Genomic DNA, 26159 nt, shown 5'->3' on the forward strand with positions numbered 1-26159 from the left:
TTTAGTATATGAGATATATATTTTTACATACAAATATCAACATTCTTTGAGTGTTATAACAATATTAATAATGTACTTGCTTTATTATCGTTTAACATGTTATTTATTCATTATTTATTAGATAATAATAAACAACAGCATAATATTCAGATCCATATACATATAAAGGTAATTTTTTTTCTAGCTATACCGTATTACAAGATCCAATCCGTTATCATATTTCACCTGAATTTGAGGCGGAACTTAACGCCAACAACATCATCGCAGTCTGGAGTGAGATAATAGCTATTATTATAATTCAATAAAATTAATTTATAACCAAACATTTCGGTTTTATTGTTTATATACATATTTAATGTATTACCAGTAATCCTATTACATTTCCCCGATAATATTTCTAGAACAAATTAAATATTCTATCATTTTATTATCAGAAACAGAAGCAAATTGCTTCATCTTTTACTTTATTAAGTTGCTAGCACATTGGGAAGATATATCTCTTCCTATAAGATTGTACTGAGATATGAAACCTATAAATCACGTACTGGTCATTTCATTTCTCCAGTCATGATAGCTTTATCCGCACAAAAATATAGACTTCAGTAATAACTATCTATTTTGTTAATATATCTAGGAAAATTACATTGTTCTAGTTAAAAAAAAGTACAAAAGGCAATTTATGTTTGAACTATAGATTGAAATAAATATCATTAAAATTAATCTTTTGAAATATATTCACTTTAATATGGATTGAATGAATATATATTTTTAAATCTACGGTTGGTAAATTATATAATAGATAATCATAGATTTTTTAATCTTATACAAGAATATAATACCATTAAAATAATGACATAATATGGATATATACGTAAATTTAACAGTAAATCTAGGTTCATATGTAGGTAAGATTATATTGATATTATTATATTTTTTGTAGAATAAAGTGATAACAATTTTTATTCTATCGAATATTTACGCTTCTACTTTAAACTTCAAATTGTTAGATTAATATTAGTGCACGATGTTTAAAAGTAATAATTAGATACTTAATCAACATAAACTGTTTATATTTCTTTCTATACATGAAAAGTAAAATACGGTTTAAGAATTCATTTATTCTCATACAGAATGAAAATATATTTAAAGTACCATATTCAGTATTTTTAAACATTTGTACTATATATCCGTTTATAATTTATAAAATAATAGAACAGGAAGACAATTTAATATTTACAATAATAAGACAAAAAAAAGTACTAGTAAAATAATATTAATTAAAAAAGCAGGTTTAACTAACATGGTATTTTGGTTAAAAATAGTATATTTTCATTACAGTTAATGGCTGAAGGTAGTATTAAAAGTACGTTAACTGTAATAATAAATAACGACGATAACACGAGAGGATATGAAAATGCCGGAACATTCCCATCAATATCAATTTTGAGCTACTTCAAAACATTCAATTAATAAGGTCTGTGCTGATCGTCCACTAGATAATAAAATAAAAGAGTAAATTATAATTTAATATCAACGGAATAATTTCGAAATATATGTAGAGAATCTTAACCATTCTATGTGTGGCTGATATATTTAGAAATTAATTCTTTAGTTCAGTTGTTAGCTTTAACAGTTATATGTAGATCAGTTTCGTACTCTAAAGTTTTAAAGATCTCTGTCAAAAATCGGACATAAGTTAACATTTCATATTTTATATACAAATTAAGAAAAATATCGCTTTTAAACCTAGTGGCCGATCAGCCTTACCAACGGTGTTTTGCATTATATAACGAATCAGACACTAAAAACATTTAAGTAATATGAATTAAATGTAATTATTTGAGTACATGCGAGTATTTGGAATATTGGTTAATAGAATGATGTAAATTTTAGAACTAACAGACAGGGTTAATTAGTATATTTAGTTAATTTTGTTAGTAACAGTTAGGAGAAAAATATTATAGCATAAATAGTTTTAAGTATAATAAAAATGGGGTCAGAAACTCCACAGCTATTGGACATCATGTTAGAGACATCGACTTCCAGATTTTTTATTATTTTGCGTACTTTATTACTTATATTCTGTTTTATTAGTGAATTTGATGTATTTAAATGGTTTGTTTTACTTTTATTGATATTACTCTCATTATTAAGATGATAATTTTGAATTTTCATTGTGTCCATGACAGTTTCTTTATCGTCTTCATCATCTGATTTTTCAGCGGAACCAAATTGGTTATCTGGTCCTTCGATTGGAGTAGAATACTTGTAGTCTCCAGATTTGGTTGTGGGGTTTGTATTAGCTTGTGAAGGTCCAGGTATTTCTAAAGACAAAAGAGCTTATTAATATAGACAGATTTACCAATGTTATAATATTAGAGAAAAATTAGCACTTCTAATGCTATTGAAAAATGCAAAATAGAAATGTATATTCAAATTTATTTAATTACATAATAGATATATAATTGATAATCTAATTTTAATCTTAACAAGTATAAATGTTAAATAATCAAAATTACTAATTTGTTAGTTTTCTTCTCTTTAGTGAAAATACCTATACTAACAATTTTTACCAAGCAAGATTTTGTTATAATATTACATTTTCTTTATCTTTTTTTATCAATTTCTTAATTAAACAAAAAGGTAAAAATGAAATACCAATTAATGACATTTAATTGATTCCTTAATTGCACACCAAATATTTGATCAATGGACGATCTTAAGCTAGGCTTATTTATGCACTGATGCACATCTAGGTCACATAGTGCATATAGCCACCATTAGTGTTAAGCTTAGCGTCTAAGTCCACTAACACGTAAATAACTATTAGCTTAATTCATTCAGTATATTTAAATTAGCTTTATGATTTGATTCAAATCAAACACTAACCAATCTATTTTAATATTAATTTGTATATTTATTTATATATTTATTTATATATCTTGTGTTCTTGTAAATATTTTTTTATTTTTTCTTCATGTTTACAACGAGTTATTCTTTTAATATCGCCTTATTAGAGACACTTTTAGCATAAATATTTTACTTTTTTAACCTTATCTGGCACATATGTATAATCTAATTATTAAATTATGAATGTTATTACAATTTACTAATACAGGGTGTTCGTATCTATAAGAGAAAAAAAAAAAACAAACCATATAGTCTAATGACGCTGTCCACTTCTCCAAGGGAGTTTTTAGCGACACATCTGTAGCCGCCCACGTCGGCGGGCGACAGCTTACGCACCGTCAACGCCATGCGGTTTTCAAAGGAGCTGACCATGGTGTTCACTACTTCGTATTTGCTTGACATTATCAACATTTCATCTATAAGTAAAGATTCGGTTAGTGTTTATAGTGTTTATAAATGTATAGTAGTAGTTTTGTATTTGAAAGTTGGAAAACAAAATAATGAAAACAGGTATAATAAACAACATGAAAATAAAATAATTTCTTACTATTGATTTGTATTTTTTTATTAATGTTATTGCACTATTAAAAAAGTCTACAATATTTGTAATCTTTTTTCGGCTTCACGCTAGTAGGGTAGGCAGAGGGAACTTAGTGTTAAGACGCTTCGTTCTTTTTAAATACATTTATAATTTATGTTTATATTTTCTTACATACATTATTGATAAGTGAAACTAATAAAAGCGTGTTAAATATTAATAATAATATACAGTCTACAGAAGCATTATTAAAAAACACTATCGTTTTAAATGTAGTGTAAGTTCAGAAACTTTTGTATAAGCCCCTGTGGCCTAATGGATAAGGCATCGGCCTCCTAAGCCGGGGATTGTGGGTTCGAGTCTCACCAGGGGTATATAAATATCTCGTATAGTAATATATTTGTTCTTCAAGCTTATATATTTTTTTGATTAAAAGTTTTTACTATTTTTCAAGAAGACGAAGCTAAAGCTTAGGTAGGGTTATATACCGCATACATGTATATATAGTATAAATGGACATTAATATTGAGGTCGTTATGGCACAAGTGCACAAGCTTGCGACAGTAAACGCGAGGGTTGCGGGTTCGATTGCCATTCAGAGGAAATATTTAATATTTTAATTTCCTTGCTTTGGTATCGTTGAGTTTCGCCACTCAACACGCAATGTCACAAGAATTTGGCGGAAAGTAATGAAATAAATACTTATAACGACGACAACAGATATTTTCCGCTGAATTCTGGATCAACACGCAATGTGTTGATTGGCGGAACTCAACGCTGCGCTCTACCTCGACACCAGAGCGAATAAATGCAAATATAAATTTAAATAAATATAACATTTCCACGAGTGGGGATCGAACCCACAACCAGTCGTCTTTACAGTCACACACTTGGGCTCCTGCGCCACGACTGGCCTCTACATATTAGATATTTATAACCTTTTTGTAGTTTAAAGGATGTAAGTGCACATCGTTTGGCATCGACTTTGTTTTACACTACGTAAAAATAAAAAATATTGCAGAATATAAATAGTATTAATTGATTTCTTTATCAACAGAAACATGAAATATTTCTCACAGAGTCTTAAATAGCTACCATTTCCTAACTTAGAACAACAGTCCACTGAACATCTCACGTAAGCTACCTTCGCTGTTGTCCGCAAGAGATAAAGTGAGGCTGCCTTTGGGACAATCTCATTCCGACTGTATTTTGTTCGTCTTTTGTAACTTTATTATAATACACCTAATTTTCTTTATAAATAATATTTACTTATATTCTGTATTTTCTTAATATATTTATATTATAATTAAATATACAATTACAAGCGATCTCCTTACCGTTCGCACAAATCGAATTTCCATTAACTTAGAATATGTAAATACTAAATAGGAAATATTCAAACTTAGCAACCATATTGAATGTACAACTTATTTAGTCCTTAAAAGGAAGTGATAAGAACAGGGATGGCTTGCCTAATCTCAATTTCGATCGAATTTCAGTTTGTTTGCTTTTAAGCACTCGGCTTTCCGAACTAAATTAGCAAACGACCCCGTTTCATTATAACAAGAAATTTCATCTCAATTAATGTCTAAAATAACATTGTAACACTCTTAATCACGCTGGAGTGAGGGCTTAATTAACACTTACATGTCAGCGGCCGTAACTTAGATTGATGACAAACGAAAATGACAACCCCGTGTTGTCCGCGCTTTGGCGGGTTTGAGCGAGGCAAGTGAAAGCGCCAGTCATTCGATGCGAGTTTGTGAACAAACAAAGGGGTGATCGACGTGCTAGTGTTGTAGCGAGCGTGTCAATGGCTTCCAAGTAGGCTGATGGTTTAATGCGTTTTAGTAATTAATTGAAACTTGGTTACATCTGCTGGCAAGGTCGAGTTTGTGATACAATATGTTAGATATGTATTGTATATTGTTGGAAGTGTCAAGAAATAATAAACAGTTCCCTCGTTTTTTATTATTCAAATGCCTTCTGCTTACCATATGCAATGGTTTGTATTTCAAAATCTATATAAGTTAAACAGCAATCTGAGATTTATGAATGTTTCTTTTTTAGCTTCACGTTATAACACGCACATCACAGCAGGGTACGGCAGAGGGAACCTGGTAACCTAGTGTTAAAATACTCCGTACTCATTCGCAATGCCTCTACTTATGGTAGCATTGTGTATTGAGCGGGGGAACTGAACGCCGCGCTTTACCTCGTTACTAAAGCGGAGAAAGAAAAATATTAAATATTTTATTTCCTTGAGTGAGAATCAAACCTGCTTTACCAAACGGAATTAACAGCAAGCTTGTGCCCCAGTGCCACGACTGGCCTTTTAATATAACTTATTATTATTAGGAGTATAGTTTAAATAAAAATTTTCACACCAAGAAACCAAGTTAAATATTAACCATAAAAAATGGACCAAAAAGTATTAAAGTCTAGAAAAATATTACCTCTAAGTTGAAACGACATTAGGTTGTGAATACGTATAAGTGCCGGTCATTGAGGTTGTTATGACTGTAACGAGGAGAAGCTTACAGGTGAGTATTTTATATTACATTTCAATAGTAATTGAATATACGTTTAGTTATTTCATTAAAATTGAATAAAATCGTATTATTTCTTGTTTCTTCATACTATGACAAATGAGAAATGCTATTTTAAGTCTAAGGCAACATTTAACGTTTTATATTACAATTTATTGCCTTACATAAATTACTATAAATGTTTTCTTACATCACTCCCTATAAAAATATTAGACGTAGGACGTCTACATTAGGATAGATTACGGTGGGATTGTGTTTAAAATGAACTATTTTTTTTGCTCCGTTTCAAATGAATAATCTAGCAAATTTATTCTTAAGTTAGCCTGTGAGATTAATGATACGGGACGTATATGTAATAAATTTTTAATTAATCGGTCTGCTAGGCGAAATACGGAAAAAGCTTAAAGTTGCTATAATTAAGTTAATTTCACGTAATTCTTGTGTATGTGATATTAAGTTTCTCTTAAATTACCCATATCTAATAATATGCAATTTATATTATGTAAGTGTATTGATATATTAAGTGACTAGAAAAGATAACTGCAGTAAGCATAAAAACACTAGGAATTCTAAACGCATTATGCACTGAAAATTAACCCGTAAATTTCAGGCGACAACTGCTGAGTTGAACTTTCCAGAACCGCCGTCGGCTGTACGCAGAAGAAATACGAAGTAACAGCTCGAATTCCTTCTATTGTTCAAGCTCTTGGAATGAATAGAAAAACTCTTAATCCTATACAAATCTTATTAGGTTCATAATAGGAAGACGAGATATTTCTCATCTTATCTATTTTTTTTTTCTCTTCAGCTTTACGCCATGTCTCGAATGTAGAAGGGTAGGCAGAGGGAGCCTGTGTTAAGACACTGCGCTCCCCATTTTCCGCTGAATTCTGGTGGTATTGGGTGTTGATTAGCATTGCCTCGACATCATAGCAAAGATATGAAAATATTAAATATTCCATTTCCTAGTATGGCAATCGATCCCACAACCATTCACATTTACAGTCATATGACTATGCCCCTGCCCTACGACTGCCCTGTTCCCCATTGACTTATTAAAGTAAATATGTAAGTAAAAAATTACATATTTACCACGAGTATGTTAATAGAAGCTAGCAAGTAGTTTCAGCGGATGCAATATCTACATACAATCGTCACATATGCCATAGTGAACACGTAACACTATGATTTGGGACGGCCACGCCACGAGCTCATATTTTCTTGACACATTCCTTGTTATAAGGCCAGAGTACGCGAAGGAAATGTATTATTTTATTACGTAAGTTTAGCTGGTTCATTTTACGCGCGAATAGGTGCTAATGGATATTTCAGTGGATATCACGCGCGGTTTTATTATGATTCCTCAGTAGTAAACTTGACATTTTTCTATGTTATTGAAAGATTTTTACTTTTGTGCATGCTTTACTGCATTTTAAAGTAACAGTTCGATGTTTGTGACCAAAATTGTTTTCCAGAGAAAAAAATATTTTTTTAGCCAACGTATAAATTATTTTAGAATCGAATCGAATTGCTGAATTGAATTGAACATGCTTGGAATCGAAGCGCTTTCTTTCTTAACACTTTAAAATGGGTTAAAATAAGAAAATAACTTAACTTATTACAATATTACTAAAAACATATTGAAATTGGCTAAACATAATAATAAGACGAGAAAATATTGTATGGAAATTTCTAAGGTGTGATGAAACCTTGTCTCATATTATGCAGCCATATGAATAAAATATGAATTCATCAGTCACATAAACGTATATCGCACGAGGGCTTTTTCGTCTGTAAACCATATTTATAAAACTGAAAAGTGTAAAATGTTTTTATATTATTTTTTGCTCAGCTTTGATGTAACTGTGTAATAAAAACCAAAATCTGTATTATCATGGAATTATATGTAAAAAAGATGACAATACCATAGTATGGTATCATCGAGCTGGTCTGATGATGGAATTGTAAGAAGGCTCATGGAACCTTGGACTGGCTGCCTGACTAGTGAACATATCGAGTTTATGCTCATTCGCCTTATTAATGTGTGAAGCGTGTTTTTAATTATTATTTTTAATTATTAATTATTACAATTTAATGTCACAATGCGGAAAGTTGGGAACGTGAGTGGAGTATCATTTTACTACGTTTCCAGGTTCTCTCTGTCTACCCTGCTAAATGCGGAATACAGTTTGAAGCTGGTGTTCTGCTACTAAGCATGTAATATGTCAAGTTTGCCTACTCTGCTATGTTGAAAAAGCATGACGTTATAAAAAAATCATTGCACTAATAGCTGTATTCCTGTTTTATATTTTTATTAAATGCCCCAATTCCATTAATTATCGGCGAACATTGAAAATGAATGTTTTTGTTTTAACAATAAATCTATTTTAATTTTATGCATAAATATTAACCTTTCAAAGAAATATAGTAGTATTAATAATTGCGTTTACAAATATGATGAATGTTTTATATGATCCAGTTTTAATAGCGTTAAACTTTACAAGGTACTAATAGATTGCCGAATAAAAATTATAATTATTTTAAAAGGTGTACCGAAAACTTTATGAAGAGTAGAAATGAAAAAAGATTAGAAATTCTGATGTTCTAAATAATCAAACAAATCTACATTTTATTCTAAATTGACACAAAATACTTTATACGTTTAGTAACATGCAAATAGTAAATGTTACCGAACGTAAGTTTATTAATACAGTACAGAAAACCGATACACTATCTATCCATTCTAAAACAATTAGCAAAGCTGCTAAACCAGCCTACAAGCGCTTTAAACACAAACAGTAGAGTGTATAAACGTCCCCGATAGAGTCGCGATAGCGTGCTGGTCGGTCCGGTTACTTAAGCGGAAACTTCGCAAATCAAAAGCCTGACTCAAGTTGGAGGAATGTTTGATGTGCCAAGTAAACTTGCTTACTCTGTGACTGTGACATTTAAGTATACAAGACTTGATGTGCTTGTGTAATAGATTATCCAAGTAGATTGCGTAAGAGGAAGGGAGCTGGCCATGATCACCACGGTGTTCCAGAATAGTATGGTTCTCCAGAATTTCTTGTAACCAAAAATAAAGACTTAAGAATTAAGAATTAAGAAAAGCCTTTATAAAAATATATTTTAAAACAAAAGTTGCTTACAGTGTTATGCAGTAAAACAATCACACGAAGATTTTTATTTTATTCGATCATCGCGTTTAAATGACTAAGTGTAAAGTTTTGTGTATGAATATAAAAATTCTTAATAAAATTTTCTTGATTCTTTTATAAATGAAATTTAAACTTTTCTTATTATACAATAAATTTATTTTATTAATTATTTTTTCAAGAAACTATATTCTACATGTACTTTTAAAAAATATGAATTTAAAATCACTTTAATTCTGGAAACCACGATAATAGGACGGCGGCGCTGGTACATTCGCCAGATATAAATTACCAAAGCATTGTCGGGCGTCTTCACGGAGCGGTCGTAAACGCCGTGTCCACTGAAGTGGAACTAACGAGCATTGTCTTATTTTAGCACAATAGGTCACTTTTCTTAAGACTTAAACCCCAACGTACTCGTAAATTAAATCTTAATATCTCATTACTTGCAAGCGCCACGCCTACGTTTGACTCTTGCCAAAAAACTACACCAATTTTAAGGGTGCAATTTGTGAAGATAAATTCTTTTCAATTATGAAGCCTATTTTAATATTGAATTTTTAATGAGTTAAATTATTATATTATTTGAGGCTATCGTGCGGTGGCTCAGTGGCGCAAGTGTATGAATGTAAATGTGGTGGCGGGTTCAATTTCCACTTTAGAAAATTACGATAACTGATAGATTACTTAAGATTTTCTTAAAAACTCGCGTATAATTTGTATGTTATTGTTATTATTACTATGTACTGACTACTGTACATACAAATTTAGAAGCTGCAAGCATGAAAACTAACAAAGAAAATACAATTTTTAATTTTATAAATCAAGACAATAACAAAACAATATTTTTTAAGTAAAGCACTCTACTATCCTTAATTAGTCTCTTAAAAGCAATTGCTTAGGACGGTGGTAATGGAGTCCGTTGTCGTGGCAACCGAGTGATACACTCCCAAAGGAATAAACTCGTGACTTAACGCGAATGGACGGCGTTCTTAGGATTTGTGATATAAACGGCTTATCACTTATTTTGTAATAAACCTAGTAGAGATATGGGGCTATAAAATAGAAATACAGCATTAAAAGATTAAATAATAAATAAACTTTCATACTATAAAGATTTTTCAAACTTATGTTAAAGCAGATTTTTTATAGTTATTTAATATAAGTCACTCATATATTTTAATATTCTAATTTGTTTATTTATCACTTATATACAATCATATATTTAATTGAATTTTATAGTTAGTTAGTTTATTTATATGAAAGCGCTCGCTGCCGTCGACCGAACTGGTAAGGTGTCCTAACATTTACGCCTACGCTCTTGTCGACGGCATATTTTATTATCACCAGTCGATGCTTGCCACTCGTTGCGCTTTATATACGTTCCATTGTTTTCTCAGTTATTTGTTAATAATATTGTAATTATCGTGTTTTCTTTTGTATATATGCTTATGCTATTTGTGTTCAAACTATATGTACTATAAAGTGGTGCTGAATATATTCAGTGTTAATCGTGAGTACCGTTTAATTATTCTTCACCTTACATATTTTTTCAGTTTAGCAATACTATAGGAAAATTATAATAAGTAGAATAAGCACAGGAAACTTTTTTTATATATTTGTGTGTATTTAATTTAATTGGTGGTTATGTTTTTTATAAAATTTATTCAAATTAAAATTAAAACCTTAATACATGTTTGTATATTATGGTTTGTTGTTATACATAGCACTATGTAGTTAGAATTAAAATTTAATTTCAGATTGAATTTTTAGTAAAGCCAAGAATGACATCTATAATTCAATCAATGATATCTATAATTTTCTTAATATATTTAGAAAAAAAAATAATGGAAAAGATAAATCTTTACACTTCTTTTTACAAAAATTGTACAAAGGGAGAATGATATAGATCATTATCAAGTTTTAGCCTATTTAACATTTATATAGAAAACTAGGGTTAATATTTTTTAAGATAGATAATTATTTTTGACGAATATTTTTGATATTATAGATGCACATTGCTACGGCAACGCATATTTTGGGTATCAACAGATGTTCTGGTTATAAATACGTAAATTTACATAAGTACTTACTGTTATCTTTCACCCAATAATTGATGGATTTCGGTGAAGACTCGATATAGCACTCCAAAGTTACATCAGTGTTGAGAGGAGCACCCACTAGCTGATTAGGTACTTGTATGACCGGATGAACTGAGTGAAAAAAACATTTAATTAGTGAAATTATATTGATGTTTTATTTATTGAAATAAGAACCAAATACGGCGTTGAGTTGCGCCACTCTGCTATGTCTTGTATTTGGGTGGAAAGTGGAAAGGGAAGTATGTTGATACTACTTTCTCTCTGGTTTTTCTGTTAAGCGATGGAAAAGCGTAAAGCTGCTTTTTTAATACGAATTATTTTGAAGTATATAAAGATAAATATAATATGAAAAATATCAGAACAAACGTATGCAAATATATTTTTAAAAAAGTTGAAATTTGAACATGATACTTTTTATCCTAAATATTATTTATATGACTTGAATCATTGTTAGTGACGAACGACGTGACTAAAAAAACTAAGCAGCGGAAAATAATTAAAAGGCTCTACAGGCCAGCGTTAAATAACATCATTAATAACACGAAACCTCCGAAACCTGTCGAGGAACATTTATAATGGATTTCACGGAGACAATTGCATCCTTTAATTTCGGATAAGGAAGTGAAAATTAATTAAGAATATCGTATATGAAAAGCTTAAAATTACTTAAGTATTTATCTAATTGATAACTTTATTTTTAGCTTCACACACGGGAATCTGGAAACAGTATTCAGACGGTCCGTTCCCAATAGGACACTTTCATTCCACACTTTCCATCAAATTCATATATGTTGAGTGGTGGAATTCAACGCCGCGCTTTGCTTCGTTACCAAAGATAGAATATTTTTTAAATTTATTTGTAGATTACATTACGTGTATTGTGTATACTCACAGTGTACTTTAATCACGATCCTCTTGCTTATTGAAGGCGGCACTCCGTTACTGGCGATGCACAAGTACGCTCCCATATCGGAGCGGGATATTTTATTCAAGGTTAGAACTTCATCTTCATAAGCGGCCACTTATAAAAAATATTTTAAAAAAGATTATTAATTGTTTTTATTAATACATTCTAAAAGAGAAGTAGAACGGTGCGAAAGTAAAAGGAAATTATTTTTTAATGTTTTTGATATGGGTTTTACTAAATATGAAAATAGTGTAAAATAATACCTTTATTTTTACCACCGTTTGGATCTCTAAGAACTATAACGGATCCATCCTCCCTTCGCCACGTGACACGAGGTGTGGGGATTCCCCGCGCGCGGCATGACAGCCTCACTGTGCCTCCTTCAGGCACCATCACATCACCTGACGTCTCCTCAGTGATAAAATCAGGCGGGACTACTACGTCTAGATATCCCATCTATATAAAAATAAATATAAAACAAATAAATTTAAACTTTTTGCAAACCGCCTTGGACAGTAGGGATATATGACCAGGATATGCCTTAATGTCTCCTGTGACAAGTATTTATACGATGAATGCAATCCGTGTTATAAATTGTAGAAGCCTGGTACTTTCATGAATAAATGCTAACCTACGTATAACCAATTATTTGGTTTTAATTTATTATTATATATGTGTCTGAAATACCCACTACAAATGCATTATTACTCATGGCAAAAGCCCAGCGTTGAGTTCCACCACTCAACACGCAATGCTGACAGAAAATATCCACGAAAATAAGGGAAAATACATAAATAACGTTAAGCACGAATCCCGGCAGTGCCCCGTGAAATAATTTTTGGAACATATAACGTAAAGGGCGTCATGCCGCGTCGACGTCGCCGTCGAAGCCTGCAGCTGCACTGTCGCCGCCGGGGATTTATGCCGTTATCAGGCCCGGGTATAAATTACAGCGTAGCACTGTAATTTAGGGGAGCCATACACGAATCATTGCCTGCTGCGTCGCTCGCTCCCCGCCGCCACGCGCCTGCAGTTTAATTCACTTTATCTCTCCAACGTTGCAATTGCAATTTAACTTATTTAAATTTACTTTTGTTTCAATTTTGGGAATTCGTAATTATATGTATAAGACGAGGTTCGCTTAATATGTCAATAATTTTACATATTAAGTTGTAGGTAATGAAAATCGTTCAGGATGGTCACGGTTTACATAAATTTTTCGTATAAATTTTAATAAAATTTGTTAAGAATCTATTTCATTTAATATCTATAATGAAAACAAATATCTGTGATGAGTCAGAAGCTAAGTGTCGATGGAATAATTACAACACTTATAGAATTGTGTTGTGGGCGTGGTTGATGAACGAAATAACAGTAGTGGCCGCTCCTGTGGATTTATCCCATATTGGATTTTATATGCATTTGTTATTGTATATATGCGTTGCAATTTTTGTCGGCATACCACTAGTTTATTCGGAGATCTGCATAGCCCAATATACGAATTGCGACGTAGTATCTACATGGAATTTTTGTCCAATTTTACGCGGCGTCGGATATGGCACATTTTATTATGTTTTGTTGAAAGTAGTTTACATGATGGTGCTCTCATCGTGGTATCTAGAATATACGTTTTACGCAGCCTTTGATCCACCGCCGTGGTTCACCTGTGATGACTACAAGGATCAAAAATGTATGGTAAAACGAATAAATGTGTCCGTTTTTCAAAGATGTATTGAAGCCCAAACGTTATTTCATAGAGATTGTGGAATGAAAACGGCAAGTAGCTTCTTTTTCGACCAAGAAATCAGCGGTAATAACACAAAAAATAAAAATTGTACGTATCTTTGGAAACCTATGTTGGCTGCGTTTGCATCGAGCATGGTGATGTTTATAATATTATTAAAAAGGAAAAAAGTTTTAAAAGTTCTTGTTAGAATTCAAGCGGGGTATTTATTTTTCATTTTGTTTGTTTTATGTTGTGTGGCGATATCCTCCAATGGAACCTGGTACATGAAAATAACTATGCACTGGCAAGACATTAATGTGAAGAATTATTTCTATATAGCTACGCAGGGTGCTTTAGCGTGTGGGATTGGTAGTGGAGTCATTGGGTTTTTGTCTCGTGATGTTTTCTTCCGCAGTCCTGCCACAATGACAACTGTGACAGTATCACTGTTTTCTGTTTTCATTACTCTCATGCTCACACTAATCTTGTTCAACGGTATAAAAACAATGTCTTATTACCACGGCTCTGACCACGAAATCCTAGAAGAGGACGACAATCTATATTTTAATACATTTGCCTCAGTGTCAGAAATTTTGAGCTATTTTAATGGTTTACCTCTCTGGGCGTTTGCATGGTTTTCTGCCATTTTTTTATGTTTATTTGTAAATACAACTATATTAAGTTTATTTTTGTTAGATCTAGTGACAACTTATATAGATTTCACAAAAAAATATAAGGACATAACTTGTCTGGTTGTAATATCAGTGACGTATGTGTTGTCTTGTCCATTTCACTGTTCCGATTTAACCGTAGTTCTCACAGATGTTACTGAAATTATTCAACTCACGAGTAGCTTCTTCTTTTCTGTGGGAATTTATTGGATATACGGCTTTCACAAGCATAATGTAGATATTATATTTATGATTGGAGTAAAGGCAAGTTATTTTTGGAAGATAGCATGGTTAACCAATCCTTTGTGGATATTGGCTATTAACTATATGAAATGGACGAATCTTCTTGTAAAAGAAAATACTAATTCCTATTATATTACATCACTCTCCGTGAACTTAAATGAATTTTTAGTATACTTTTTTATTACAATTTATTTTGTTATTATATTTTTTGGATTATTTACACAAGTGAGGAAAAGTTATTCGATTGGTAGATTACGGCATATCTTTTCTCCTTTAAGCTCTTGGGGGCCTAGTGACAAAATTTTATTTCGGAGTCGAAGGATGTTTGTTCCTGAAATAATGACGCGAGAATTTTTGTACAGACAGGTGCGTATTCATGGTTATAGTCGAAGAATAAACATAAATAAACGAAAATACAACAATGTTATAATGGAAGGACAATTTTCTTCTGAAAATTTAAATTGGAGTGCTATGACGTCTAATTAAATCAAGTTAAAGATAAATTAGACTATATACGAAAAACAATTTAGTTGGAGCATTGTTTGTAAATGTCTGTAGATAAATTAACAAATTTAAAAGTATCTATAAGCAGAATTCGGCGGAAAACAGGGAACGCCTGCCCTGCTACATGTATGATATATCGTGAATCTATGTTTATTTAATAGTATATATTTGACAAAAAAAAATGTAATAAATTAAATTTGTATTTCATAACATTATATATTTTTATAAAATCGTTGAAATAAATTAAATGATATAAGTATTTGTTTTTTAAGATTCGTCGTTTTTATTCAATTATTACTTTAATCTTTACAGTAATTCTGTAATCTTTACCATATTATATATATTTATATAGCAAAAAAATAAAAGTAAAAATAAATTTGCACAAACATATTTTCATTAATATAAATTATTTTGTAATAAAAAAAAACTAGCGTAAAAGGTAAAAACATTAGCTACGGAGATTAAATAATCACGAATATCCATCCATCCATATCATTAAAGCCTACCTAAGAAATGCACAAAAGAATGATTTTCTTTTCAAATAGTTTTTTTGTAACATCAGTTAAATGGATAAATAATAAGCGATGTATATTATGAACGTAATTACTTTATAAAAAATACTAATTATTTAGCTACACCATCCTTGAGCAGGTTAGGCAGAGTGTTAAGTCACTTCGTTCCTCACTTTCCGTCGCGTTCGAAGCATTGCGCGTTGAGTGGCGGAACTCAACGCCGCTCTGCCTTGTCACTAAAGCGTAGAAGTTAAAATATTAAATATTTCACTTCCCGAGTGAGAATCGAACCAAGAACCGTTGCTAACGGACGTCGTCGCGAAACTGTACATATTTTACAATCACATAGTAGATAATTCTTTGAAATACATACTCTATAATTATATAGTCAATCTAGCTATCTAAAACCATTATATAAATACCTGTTTTTGCATCGGATCTGTATTGATTTGACACATGTACTGGCCCCCATCTTCCTCTTGGACGTTCTTAATGTGTAGATTCCACACGGTTTGCCCGTTATGGGATACTTGCACTCTGTCGTTGTGAGTTATTACATAGATGTGTATTGCCTGTATCGCTTTCGTATCCGCTTTGACCCAGCCGACCTGAAAGTTACTTGGGTTGTAAAAACTTTACGTTTTAGAATTATTAGAAGTCAAGTTTATTATTTGTATAACTAAATATGAGTAGCTACTTTCTGTTTGATTTATGAACGTACATAATTGTCTATAGGCAAAAATTGAGAAAAAAATTGAAAAAGAAAAACATTTTTATTAACTCAATTACGTATCTAGTTTTCATTTAAAGAAAATACGAACGAAAACAGTCAAATTTCGTAATTTTACAGTAACAAAATGTGTTCTGAAAATCCAGTTTGAACAAGCAAATGAAGTAACATATACTAATAACATTAAAATACTAGAATAGTTTCCAAATACAAGGTTATTAGCTTACTCTATAGCCACCGAGGTTGTGTACTAAACATCTGAAAGTGGCATCTCGGCCGACCGGGACGGTCAGGTTGGTAATGGGCTCCGCGAACTCCGGCTGGAACGCCTGGCCTACGCATTATACGAGGAAATACTATTAATAAACTATACTGTTATTATGTTGAAGCTAATTCTTTATGTTATATCTTGTTTAATTAATATTTTTTTCGTTATATCGCTTGCACATTTAAAAAACCATAGAGTCCCCAGCACAGGTTATTGAAAAGAAAATGATGTTTAGGAAATATTTGATTTATTTTTAAAAAGTTCATGTCTCTCCTATGAATATACAACATATTCATTATTTTACATAACTAATTTGCTTCAATTTATATTATTTGTAGGTAATATAGTGTATTATAGAATATTTCAAAATCTTTAACAATTATATGTGTACTATTAATGATTTACATCTTACCTGCCTGTAATTATATCTTACCTGCCAGTTTCGAATCTAGGCCTAGTATAACAATAGTGAGATACAAAGACCAGCAAGACTCCTGCATATTTTCCGCCGCACCGCCGTCAGTCGCTAAAGCCTGAGATATCCATGTGACACTGCAAAACGATCGACATTTAAATTGGATATATATGTAAAACTGATGTTATATATCTATACAAATTCTATAATTAAGCCTTTATATCTTGGTTTTCGATAATTAAATATCTACAAAAGTTTCCATCTTTAAATGTCACAATTAAATTGTTATCTACCCTCTTTCTATTGTACACTCCATACAAATATTTAAAACGTGGAACGTCTATTTGCGTATACCTCCGCAATTACGATACAATATCGCACGTAGAATGGTAAAGCTATTTGTGCACCACCCGCGCGACGCTTAGCGATTTCATCAGTCAATAATGATTCACTGTTATGAGTCCATCAACCATGCACATACACGTAACACATAACACATTGAAGTTACCGAAGCGTGTGGTCGATTGAAAATGTGGGAGGATACGATCAGAAACCGGTAACTACTTTTCCGGAAAACCCCGATAATGTTGGAGAAAAATTCGAGAGTCACTTTAGTTATCAATACGACGTCGTCGTCGACATATTGGAACTACTAGAATGGCCGCTACTGTATCCTTGTATGGAAAAAGGTACGTAGAATGTGTAATCTACGAGATAAGTGTCTGAGGAGAAACGCTATATGATACACAAAGCTGTAGCGAGCACAGCTTACATTTTCAAAGGTTAGTTGCCATATTTCTTTATGTGAAGACATTTTACATTTGCTCTTAAATTTTTTATATGAACCATTTCATTTTATATTAATATTTTCATTTCTTTCGTCACTCTACTCCAGAAATTGTCGGAAAAAGGGGAGTGGAATGGGGAGTGGAGTATAGGCAGAGGGAGCCTACCCTCCAACATACAGAATAAAGCATGAAACTGAAAAAAAAAATTTGAACGTAAAATAACATTGAACGCATTACCAAAAATTGTTAACTAATTTCCATACAAACATATAAATCATCGCAATTTGATGCGAGTTGGAGATAAATATGGCCGCAAGCGAAACGAACGTTGTTTGCACAAAATATATACGCAATTGCCATCACTCGATTGCAATAATTACATGACACGTGCGAATGGCTGATGCTGTGTTATGGCACCGGCTCACGACCACAAATGAACGCGAGATATTAAAACCAATGATAAATGTAGGTTGCCCAGCTAATTAACTGAGACCTTTAACTATTAAAATAATGATGTGATAACCTTGCTATAAATAGATGTTATTGTGACGAAGTATGGCGAAGTATATATATAGTTTTGGTTTATATTCCATAAAGAGAAGTAAATAAATTATTTTTTAGAGCGGCGTTGAGCTCCGTGACTTAACACCCATTATTGGAATTAGATGGGAAAGTGAGAATCGAGAGCGATTTCTTTTGCTACTAAATCTGATAGCTATTTGAAAAAGATTTTCTTAAAATATGATAGAATAAGACAAAGAAGCTTTTCAAAAAGAGTCAAGAAACAATGAAGTTAAGCCTATTCTTTATTATTATTATAATAAATGTAACTAAAGTCATATTTTATATTTCTTAGGGTATCCAAGCAACTGTGTGTTGTTTTACGTATTAATCAAATATATAAAAATAGAAGAAAAGATTGAAATCGATTGTTTCTGGCGGAAAGTTAAAAACGGGGAACTTATTATAATATGAATTAATTTCCTACAGCCTTCCTCTAAAGTGTAAGCATTAGAAGAAGATGCGCAAATATGAGCACAATTTAGATAATCTTTTTGAATTTTCTATTTGTAAATTTAATAGTCCTCAAAATTTCAACTTTAGTAAAATGATGTAGGTCTGGGAGCCCTGGGATCTTGGGCTATATTTTATTAATTAATTTATACACACAAACAAGTCATTATATAGCTAGCAAGATTATGTTACTTAATTATTTTAATTATAAATAAGATGAAGTGTAATAGATAGTATTCTGGTATTACTAAACACATATTTACAACAGTATAATTTAGATGTATAACAATATAATAAGATCGATATAATAGTGAACATATACTAGAATCTGTCCCAATTTTGCTTGCTACGGATAGAAAAAAATATAAGATATTTTTATTCTGAAAGGTTATTTAAATCTATATATATAAAAGGACTTGTCCTCACTGACTGAGGTAACACGCACGCACAGCCGTAACCGCTGATGGTAGAAACGTAGAATTTGGACAGATGTTTACTTTCGTAATCTGGACAACCACTAAGAAGGGATTCGTTTTCTAGAATTCTCCCCCTAAGAGTGCATATAAGGGGTTGAAAGTTTGTATACATTTTTTTTTAAATCGGCACCAATTTTTATAAAATTTTAAATTCAGACTCTTAAAAGTATTTAATTGAACATGTGTTTCATGGTTTTCTAGAATTCACCCCCTAAGGGTGCAAATAAGGGATTGAAAGTTTGTATGGAAAAATCTTTTCTCTATACAAACTGTATCTAATCTGGATTATTATAAAATTAGAAATTTAGACTTAAAACATTTCATTGAACACATATTTTATGATTTATTAAAATTCACCCACAAAATACGCAAGCGAAGCTGCGCGCGTTCGGTAGTATTATATATACAGACTATGTAAATATTCGTCACTCTGTTTCTACTCGCACATCTTATGAACCACTGGCTGTCCAGTGGTGGTGTATGTCAGTTTAAATGTTATTTTTCTTAAAGTATAGTTCAGGTTTATTAGTGACTAGTGGACCCGGACGCGGCTACGCCTGCTTGAACAATAAGAATATTTATTAAATATTATATAATATATTTATTTTTATAAGGATGAGTATCAAAATATAAGTTCATTTTGGGTGACGTTTTCTTAAAACAACAAAGAAACTTTGCAAACCGGTGCTTAGCAACGACGGTTGTTATTAACATGGCAGAATAAATTGCATGTCGAATTAGAAAGTATTTTAATTTATTAGTATATATGTGTAATGTAATGTTATATAGCCTATAGCACTTCTGAAGAATGCAGCTTTCATACAAAACAAAAACAAAGTAAATCGATCCAGTAGATCCAGAGATCTTAGCGTTCAAACAAACAAACAAACAAACTCTTCCGCTTTATTATATTACTAGTGGACCCGGACGCGGCTACGCCTGCTTGAACTATAAGAATATTTTCGCGACGGTCATACTCCTACTATGCCGCCCGAAGGCTAGGTCATTTCGAATCAGTGACATCTCCTTAATTATTTATCAAACTTCATAAGGATGAATATCAAAATGTCGCGGTACCGGTTGCGTAGCGACGCGACGGTTGTTATTAACATGGCAGAATAAATTGCATGTCAAATTAGAAAGTACTTTAATTTATTAGTTTATATGTGTAATGTAATGTTATATAGCCTATAGCACTTCTGAAGAATGCAGCTTTTATACAAAACAAAAACAATGTAAATCGGACCAGTAGGTCCAGATATCTTAGCGTTCAAACAAACAAACAAACAAACAAACAAACAAACAAACAAACAAACTCTTCCGCTTTATTATATTAGTATAGATTAGTATAGATTTGGCGCAGTGGGGCAGCGACTGTCAAGGAAGCTGTGAGGTCGATTTCCACTTCAAGGAATTTTGATTGAATATTTTAAAATTATGCATTTGTTCCCGATCCAGTAAAACCAAGTACGGCTTTGAGTTTCGCCACTCAACACAAGCAATTGCTCGAAATTTTAAAATTTATACCCAAAATTTTGAGACATTGATAGTAAGGAAAAAAGTAAAGGGAGATAGTGGTGTATGGTGGTCCACGCGTATAAATTTGCTGCTGTCACGAGTACGAAATAAAATACATAAATTATCATAATTAGTATACTTATTTTATTAGGTACGTACTATATATATATATATATATATATATATATATATATATATATATATATATATGTTCTATAATTACGGATTAGAATCAAGATTTTCTCTAAGAATAAGAGTTGCTTAGTAAACAATCACGAAATCACGATATTTAAATCGCTTATTAACAAAAAATGGACAAAAAAACTTACAAACTAAAACAATGAGAAAATTTTAACCCAATCCGTTGCCTGGCTTAGAATGCAAATATGACTTAAAATGAAGTGGAGACTTCATTCTATAATTATCGTGATAAAAATATAAAATATTATTATCAAGACCAATACAAGTTAAAACTGTACTGAACTGTTGTGTGCGGGGTACAGTGTGAAGCTGATAATATAAGTCTCTAGGTCGAAAGGCAAGTTATTTAAAACAAACAATCGTTGATTTACTCTTAATAATGTATACCACATATTCTGTTTGTAAGAGTATTTAACGGTTTAAGAAACAATAAGAATTCGGTCCGCTCCATGCGTCTTCAGTTATTAACATCGAATGTGTTAAATTCCATTTAACTTCCTTAAGCAAATATGTACCGACTCGCTGCTGCTAAGTTACCGCTTCAACGCTCTCGTGCTTAGAAGCGTAACGGAAAACTTACATTGTTTTTACAATGTTTAAGCTTGTTTTGTTATATTTTTTAAATACCACATATTTTTGATTTTTACAATATTTACACATTTTAAACGAAATTATTTAAAATCGGATTATTCGTTTCTTTATTTACTTTTTTTAGCTTCGCGCTGTATATATGTATATGAAAATATAAATTTATATAAATGTTTCATTTCCCCGAGTAGGGATCGAACCCACAACCAGTCGCGTTTACAGTCATACTTTGTGCCACTGTGCCACGACTGGCTTCTATTAAAATAATAAATATTTTAATTTTATTGTCATATTTCTTTTTAATTTCTCATTTCAATACCTTCAGTTCAATGAATTCGACTAAAAGTGGAGACTGCAAGTGTCTTTATAGAAACGGAGTATTTTAGCACAAGTTCCCAGATTCCTGCCTGTCCTGCTATGTGCGTGATAAAGCGTGTAAACTATTATAAAATATTCATAGTAGTATTTTTTAAAATAAGTATATTAAGGCTCTATTCAATTTATTCGTACAATTCCTAACAGGCATAACAACAAAAGTATGCACTGAATTCGTGTATAAAGTTTCAAGAAAACTTAGTAAACGCACAAGTGTTTAAGCGTAAAACTAAAGTTTTCCTAAAACATTGTGCATAAAGTTTGTGCTCTTATATATATGTATATTCTGTTACGGCTCGGTAAGCACGTTACGTGCTGTAGGTATATATGATACACATATACTATGAAACTGTTCTAAAATATATCTACATAAACTAGAACTGAATAACATTTTTGGTATTTTTTTTCTGAAATCTTTTTTTAAGCGCGTTGAGTTATTTTTCGTAGGAAATAATCTTTTGAATTTGAATTTGAAGTTTCAGAGTCTGAAATAATAAAAAAAAAAATTACAGTCAATCTACAAAATACAGGTAACTTTGATTCTTCGGATAACATTGACAGTGGGACCTCGAGCGAAAGAGAATGCTAGTCTATACTAATATAATAAAGCGGAAGAGTTTGTTTGTTTGAACGCTAAGATCTCTGGATCTACTGGTCCGATTTACTATGTTTTTGTTTTTTATGAAAGCTGCATTCTTCAGAAGTGCTATAGGCTATATAACATTACATTACAAATATGTACTAATAAATTAAAATACTTTCTAATTTGACATGCAATTTATTCTGCCATGTTAATAACAACCGTCGTTGCTAAGCAACGGTTTGCAAAGTTTCTTTGTTGTTATAAGAAAACGTCACCCAAAATGAACTTATAGTTTGATATTCATCCTTATAAAAATAAATATATTATATAATATTTAATAAATAGTCTTATAGTTCAAGCAGGCGTAGCCGCGTCCGGGTCCACTAGTATATGTATATAATTACGAAAAGACGTTTAAAAAAATGAAGAAAGTACGCAATATAAGATCCATGTATAATATATAAGAGACATAAGAACAAGAGAATGAAAGAATATATCTGCGAAGAATGTTAAGTAGAGACGGAAAATACGAAACGCTTGTGGGAAGACGTATTTCTGCTAGTAACAGAATTAACACTACCTTAGTTGCATTGATGAGACGGCGAAGCTGCACCAAGGACTATGCTCGACCGTCTATAATTCAGTGCTCAGCTGGTACCGAGAATGTTATATGGTAGAAAAACGTGGCTAATACAGAAGAAGAAGAATGAAATAAAAATTAATACTGTGTAGATGCGATCTCCGAATTATCTGCGAATCCGCAATAAAGAGACACTGAATAGCGGGAACTAGCATGGATCTTACAATGAGTATGTATAAAAACGTGCTCAGGTGGCTTCGGCATGTCAAGAGAATGAGAGGTATAAGAATGGCAAAAAAGTTTTATGGAGCAAGAGAGTGGTAAGAAAGGCGGCGAATATCCAAGGCGAATAACCAAGGACCTCCTTAAAAATTTGTCAAATAAATTTTAACGCGATTCTCGCAAACTTTGGAGAAAATAAACAAACAAAATTAAAAAGAATCCCTTCATTTTATTTTCCTTGATCATCGGTTTGCAAACATCTCTACAATATACCTATATGGTAGAATCTGGTCACGGAAGTAAATATTCGTCATTCAGAGTAGCGATTTTTGTATATTTTTTTTCAACTTCTCGCACGTAATTGGGTAGATAGATAGAAGAAACTTGGGAACCTAGTGTTAAGATACTCCATTCCCCATTAGGACACTTCCATTTGAGAACTGAATACTTGAGGCATTGCGAGTTGATTTTTGTCCTGATATCAAAATAAAGATGGGTAATAAATTCAAAGAATCTATTGCTTCTACTAAAACGTAATTTTAAAATCTTTTTGTTAATACTGCTAACGAAAATTACCCATTTTATGTGTAATTATAGATATTTCAAGCCAATTTTCCTGCAGTAAATATATTCAACAATATTTATTGTTATTGTGGTTAAACACTTATGTACTCAACTAGATACATATAGACACGAAACCCAAAGCATTGTCACATCTGTACGTGGACGGATTTAATGAGGAAAAAATTTAGCAAATGTTATTTATTAATTTCGTCTCTCCAGTCATATTCTTTTTGCAGAAGATTAAATATCAAATATACAACCTGGGTCTTGGCGGTAAATGTATTTCTACAAAGTATAAAGGCCCCTCTTTAAAAAAAACTTGAAAAGATAGATCATCAACCTATATATAGTTAATGTCAAAAAGCTTGGATTTGCTACAACTTTCTGATATCACGTTTAAATTAGCCATTGTACTGTATATGGTATGAATAAAACCCTCTTAGCGCTGTTACATATAAGCGTCATAAATATTGGCTGGGGAGTGGGGATATTATAATCAGCGGACACCTCGACTCTATTTAGAGACAAAAAATTGAGGTTTATTTAATTAATTGAAGATCCATATCTACATCCTATCTCCAACTCTATATATGTGATACTCCTAGATAGCAGTCTATCACACGCCACGATAGATTATTAGAAATCATGAAGCGAGTGAGGGAGAGTCAGTCTTTCCGTCACGGAGAAACATAGCAAACAGGAAAGGATTAATAGAGTTTGTGAATAAAGCTCTCCTTATATGGGCTTCTATATACTCGTACATTTATAATAGAATATGGAATGGAATGGTTGGATGGAATATTATGTGGTCGAAGCGGGCAAAGCCGCGAGCTGGTCACTAGTATACACATATATAAGTCAGTAACTTACTGCATGCCAATACAGCTATGAGGTTTGTTTATTCTATTGTTATTTATAGTGAAACAATTATACCAGTGCAGAAGCTGCGGTTAAAAACTATTTGCTATTCTCTATTATTTCAAAAACCAGAAGCATCGATGTATATTTTATTTATTCACATTTGATAAATTAATATTTTAGATTAAGGTAATATCGAGTTAAATGAGTAATACACGATAATATACTTTAAAATTATTTACTATTTTTATACGTATTTATCCATTTAAAACAACTTGATTAAATAATTTATGAAATAAATTATTTAAAGTAATTAATTTTATAATAATATTTTGCGACGCACAACGTTGATCAATTAAAGTATATTAATTAATAAGTTGTATAAAAATGTAAATATATATATATATTTTTTATAAAAATAAATAATCATAATATATTTGTATGTTTAAAAATATAGTATTTTTAATGAAAACTTATAATTAAATATACATCCAGTTTCATTACTATAATGAATTACATATAACAAAAATATTGTAATTGTTACACATTTATATTCAGGCGAACTACAACGAAATTTAATCAAAATAAAGCCATATTTAACAAAAATAAACGCGTATGCAAAACATTACTTAAGTTACACGTCTCAACAATTCGAAAATACAAACAAAACTTCAGCAAAAGAAACTGAAAGACAGCTGGAAACATATTCATAACTTTAAAACTTTCGAACTAAAAATAAACAAAATGAAACCGAGATGAGAAAGAGATTTTTATAAACTTACCTAAATAAATATAAAAGCTTTAATTTTTAAATTATTTCATATAATTCAGTTATCACTTCGTTTGCGTGCAAAGTTTCACGTAATCACGTGGTCGCGCGGCAGCGTGCGATCGGTGCAGACGGGTGCGCGCCACATACTGGCGGTTTACTCATTGAAACCTCAACTCCCGTTATTCTTACGCAGTGGCTGTATGATGGAAGATGATTCGATAGATTTTGAATAATCCTCATAGTTTGAATGATTTAAATTTGCTTACATTGACTTGATTCGGTTAATGCTTTATATATAATATGTTTTTAATGAGAAATATATTAAAAATATTTGTTTACAAATGTTGTTTGTTATTGATAAAATAGCTATTTAGTTATTATTAAATATTA

General features: G+C 31.4%; 3 protein-coding genes and 1 non-coding gene across 4 annotated transcripts in view; 3 read left to right on the top strand and 1 right to left on the bottom strand.

The window, feature by feature from the left end:
* Nucleotides 1–25938, bottom strand: LOC146535758 (lachesin-like). Its single transcript, XM_085191133.1, has 9 exons — nt 25780–25938; nt 17249–17367; nt 16775–16881; nt 16240–16425; nt 12425–12617; nt 12147–12275; nt 11246–11365; nt 3156–3326; nt 1–2324 (listed from the first exon to the last, which is right to left on the bottom strand). Exons 2-9 carry the CDS (start codon nt 17313–17315, stop codon nt 1945–1947), a joined length of 1353 nt encoding a protein of 450 aa, XP_085047259.1. The 5' UTR covers nt 17316–17367; nt 25780–25938; the 3' UTR covers nt 1–1944.
* TRNAR-CCU (transfer RNA arginine (anticodon CCU)) lies at nt 3750–3822 on the top strand. The gene has a single exon. It is a non-coding gene; the product is annotated as a tRNA-Arg (tRNA).
* Nucleotides 10584–26159, top strand: part of LOC146535760 (lachesin-like) — a 110860-nt gene continuing 95284 nt past the window's right edge. The window contains exon 1 of the mRNA XM_085191135.1: nt 10584–10665. The gene's annotated coding sequence lies outside the window, so the exon portion shown is untranslated. The remainder of the gene's footprint in view (nt 10666–26159) is intronic.
* Nucleotides 13434–15405, top strand: LOC146535761 (sodium-dependent noradrenaline transporter-like). Its single transcript, XM_085191116.1, has one exon. It carries the CDS (start codon nt 13434–13436, stop codon nt 15285–15287), a length of 1854 nt encoding a protein of 617 aa, XP_085047242.1. The 3' UTR covers nt 15288–15405.

Source organism: Heliconius melpomene, chromosome 10 (genome assembly GCF_056956725.1).
Source record: "Heliconius melpomene rosina isolate 202511_hmr_F chromosome 10, ASM5695672v1, whole genome shotgun sequence".
In the NCBI taxonomy this organism is placed as follows: domain Eukaryota; kingdom Metazoa; phylum Arthropoda; class Insecta; order Lepidoptera; family Nymphalidae; genus Heliconius; species Heliconius melpomene.

Coding starts and splice junctions, on each gene's coding strand:
- LOC146535761 (XM_085191116.1), top strand. CDS start 13,434: ATGAAAACAAATATCTGTGATGAGTCAGAAGCTAAGTGTCGATGGAAT.
- LOC146535758 (XM_085191133.1), bottom strand. CDS start 17,315: ATGCAGGAGTCTTGCTGGTCTTTGTATCTCACTATTGTTATACTAGGC. Junction 11,366..12,146: donor GATCGTGATTAAAGTACACT/GTGAGTATACAC, acceptor TTTTTCACTCAG/TTCATCCGGTCATACAAGTA. Junction 2,325..3,155: donor CAGCGTCATTAGACTATATG/GTTTGTTTTTTT, acceptor TTTTGTCTTTAG/AAATACCTGGACCTTCACAA.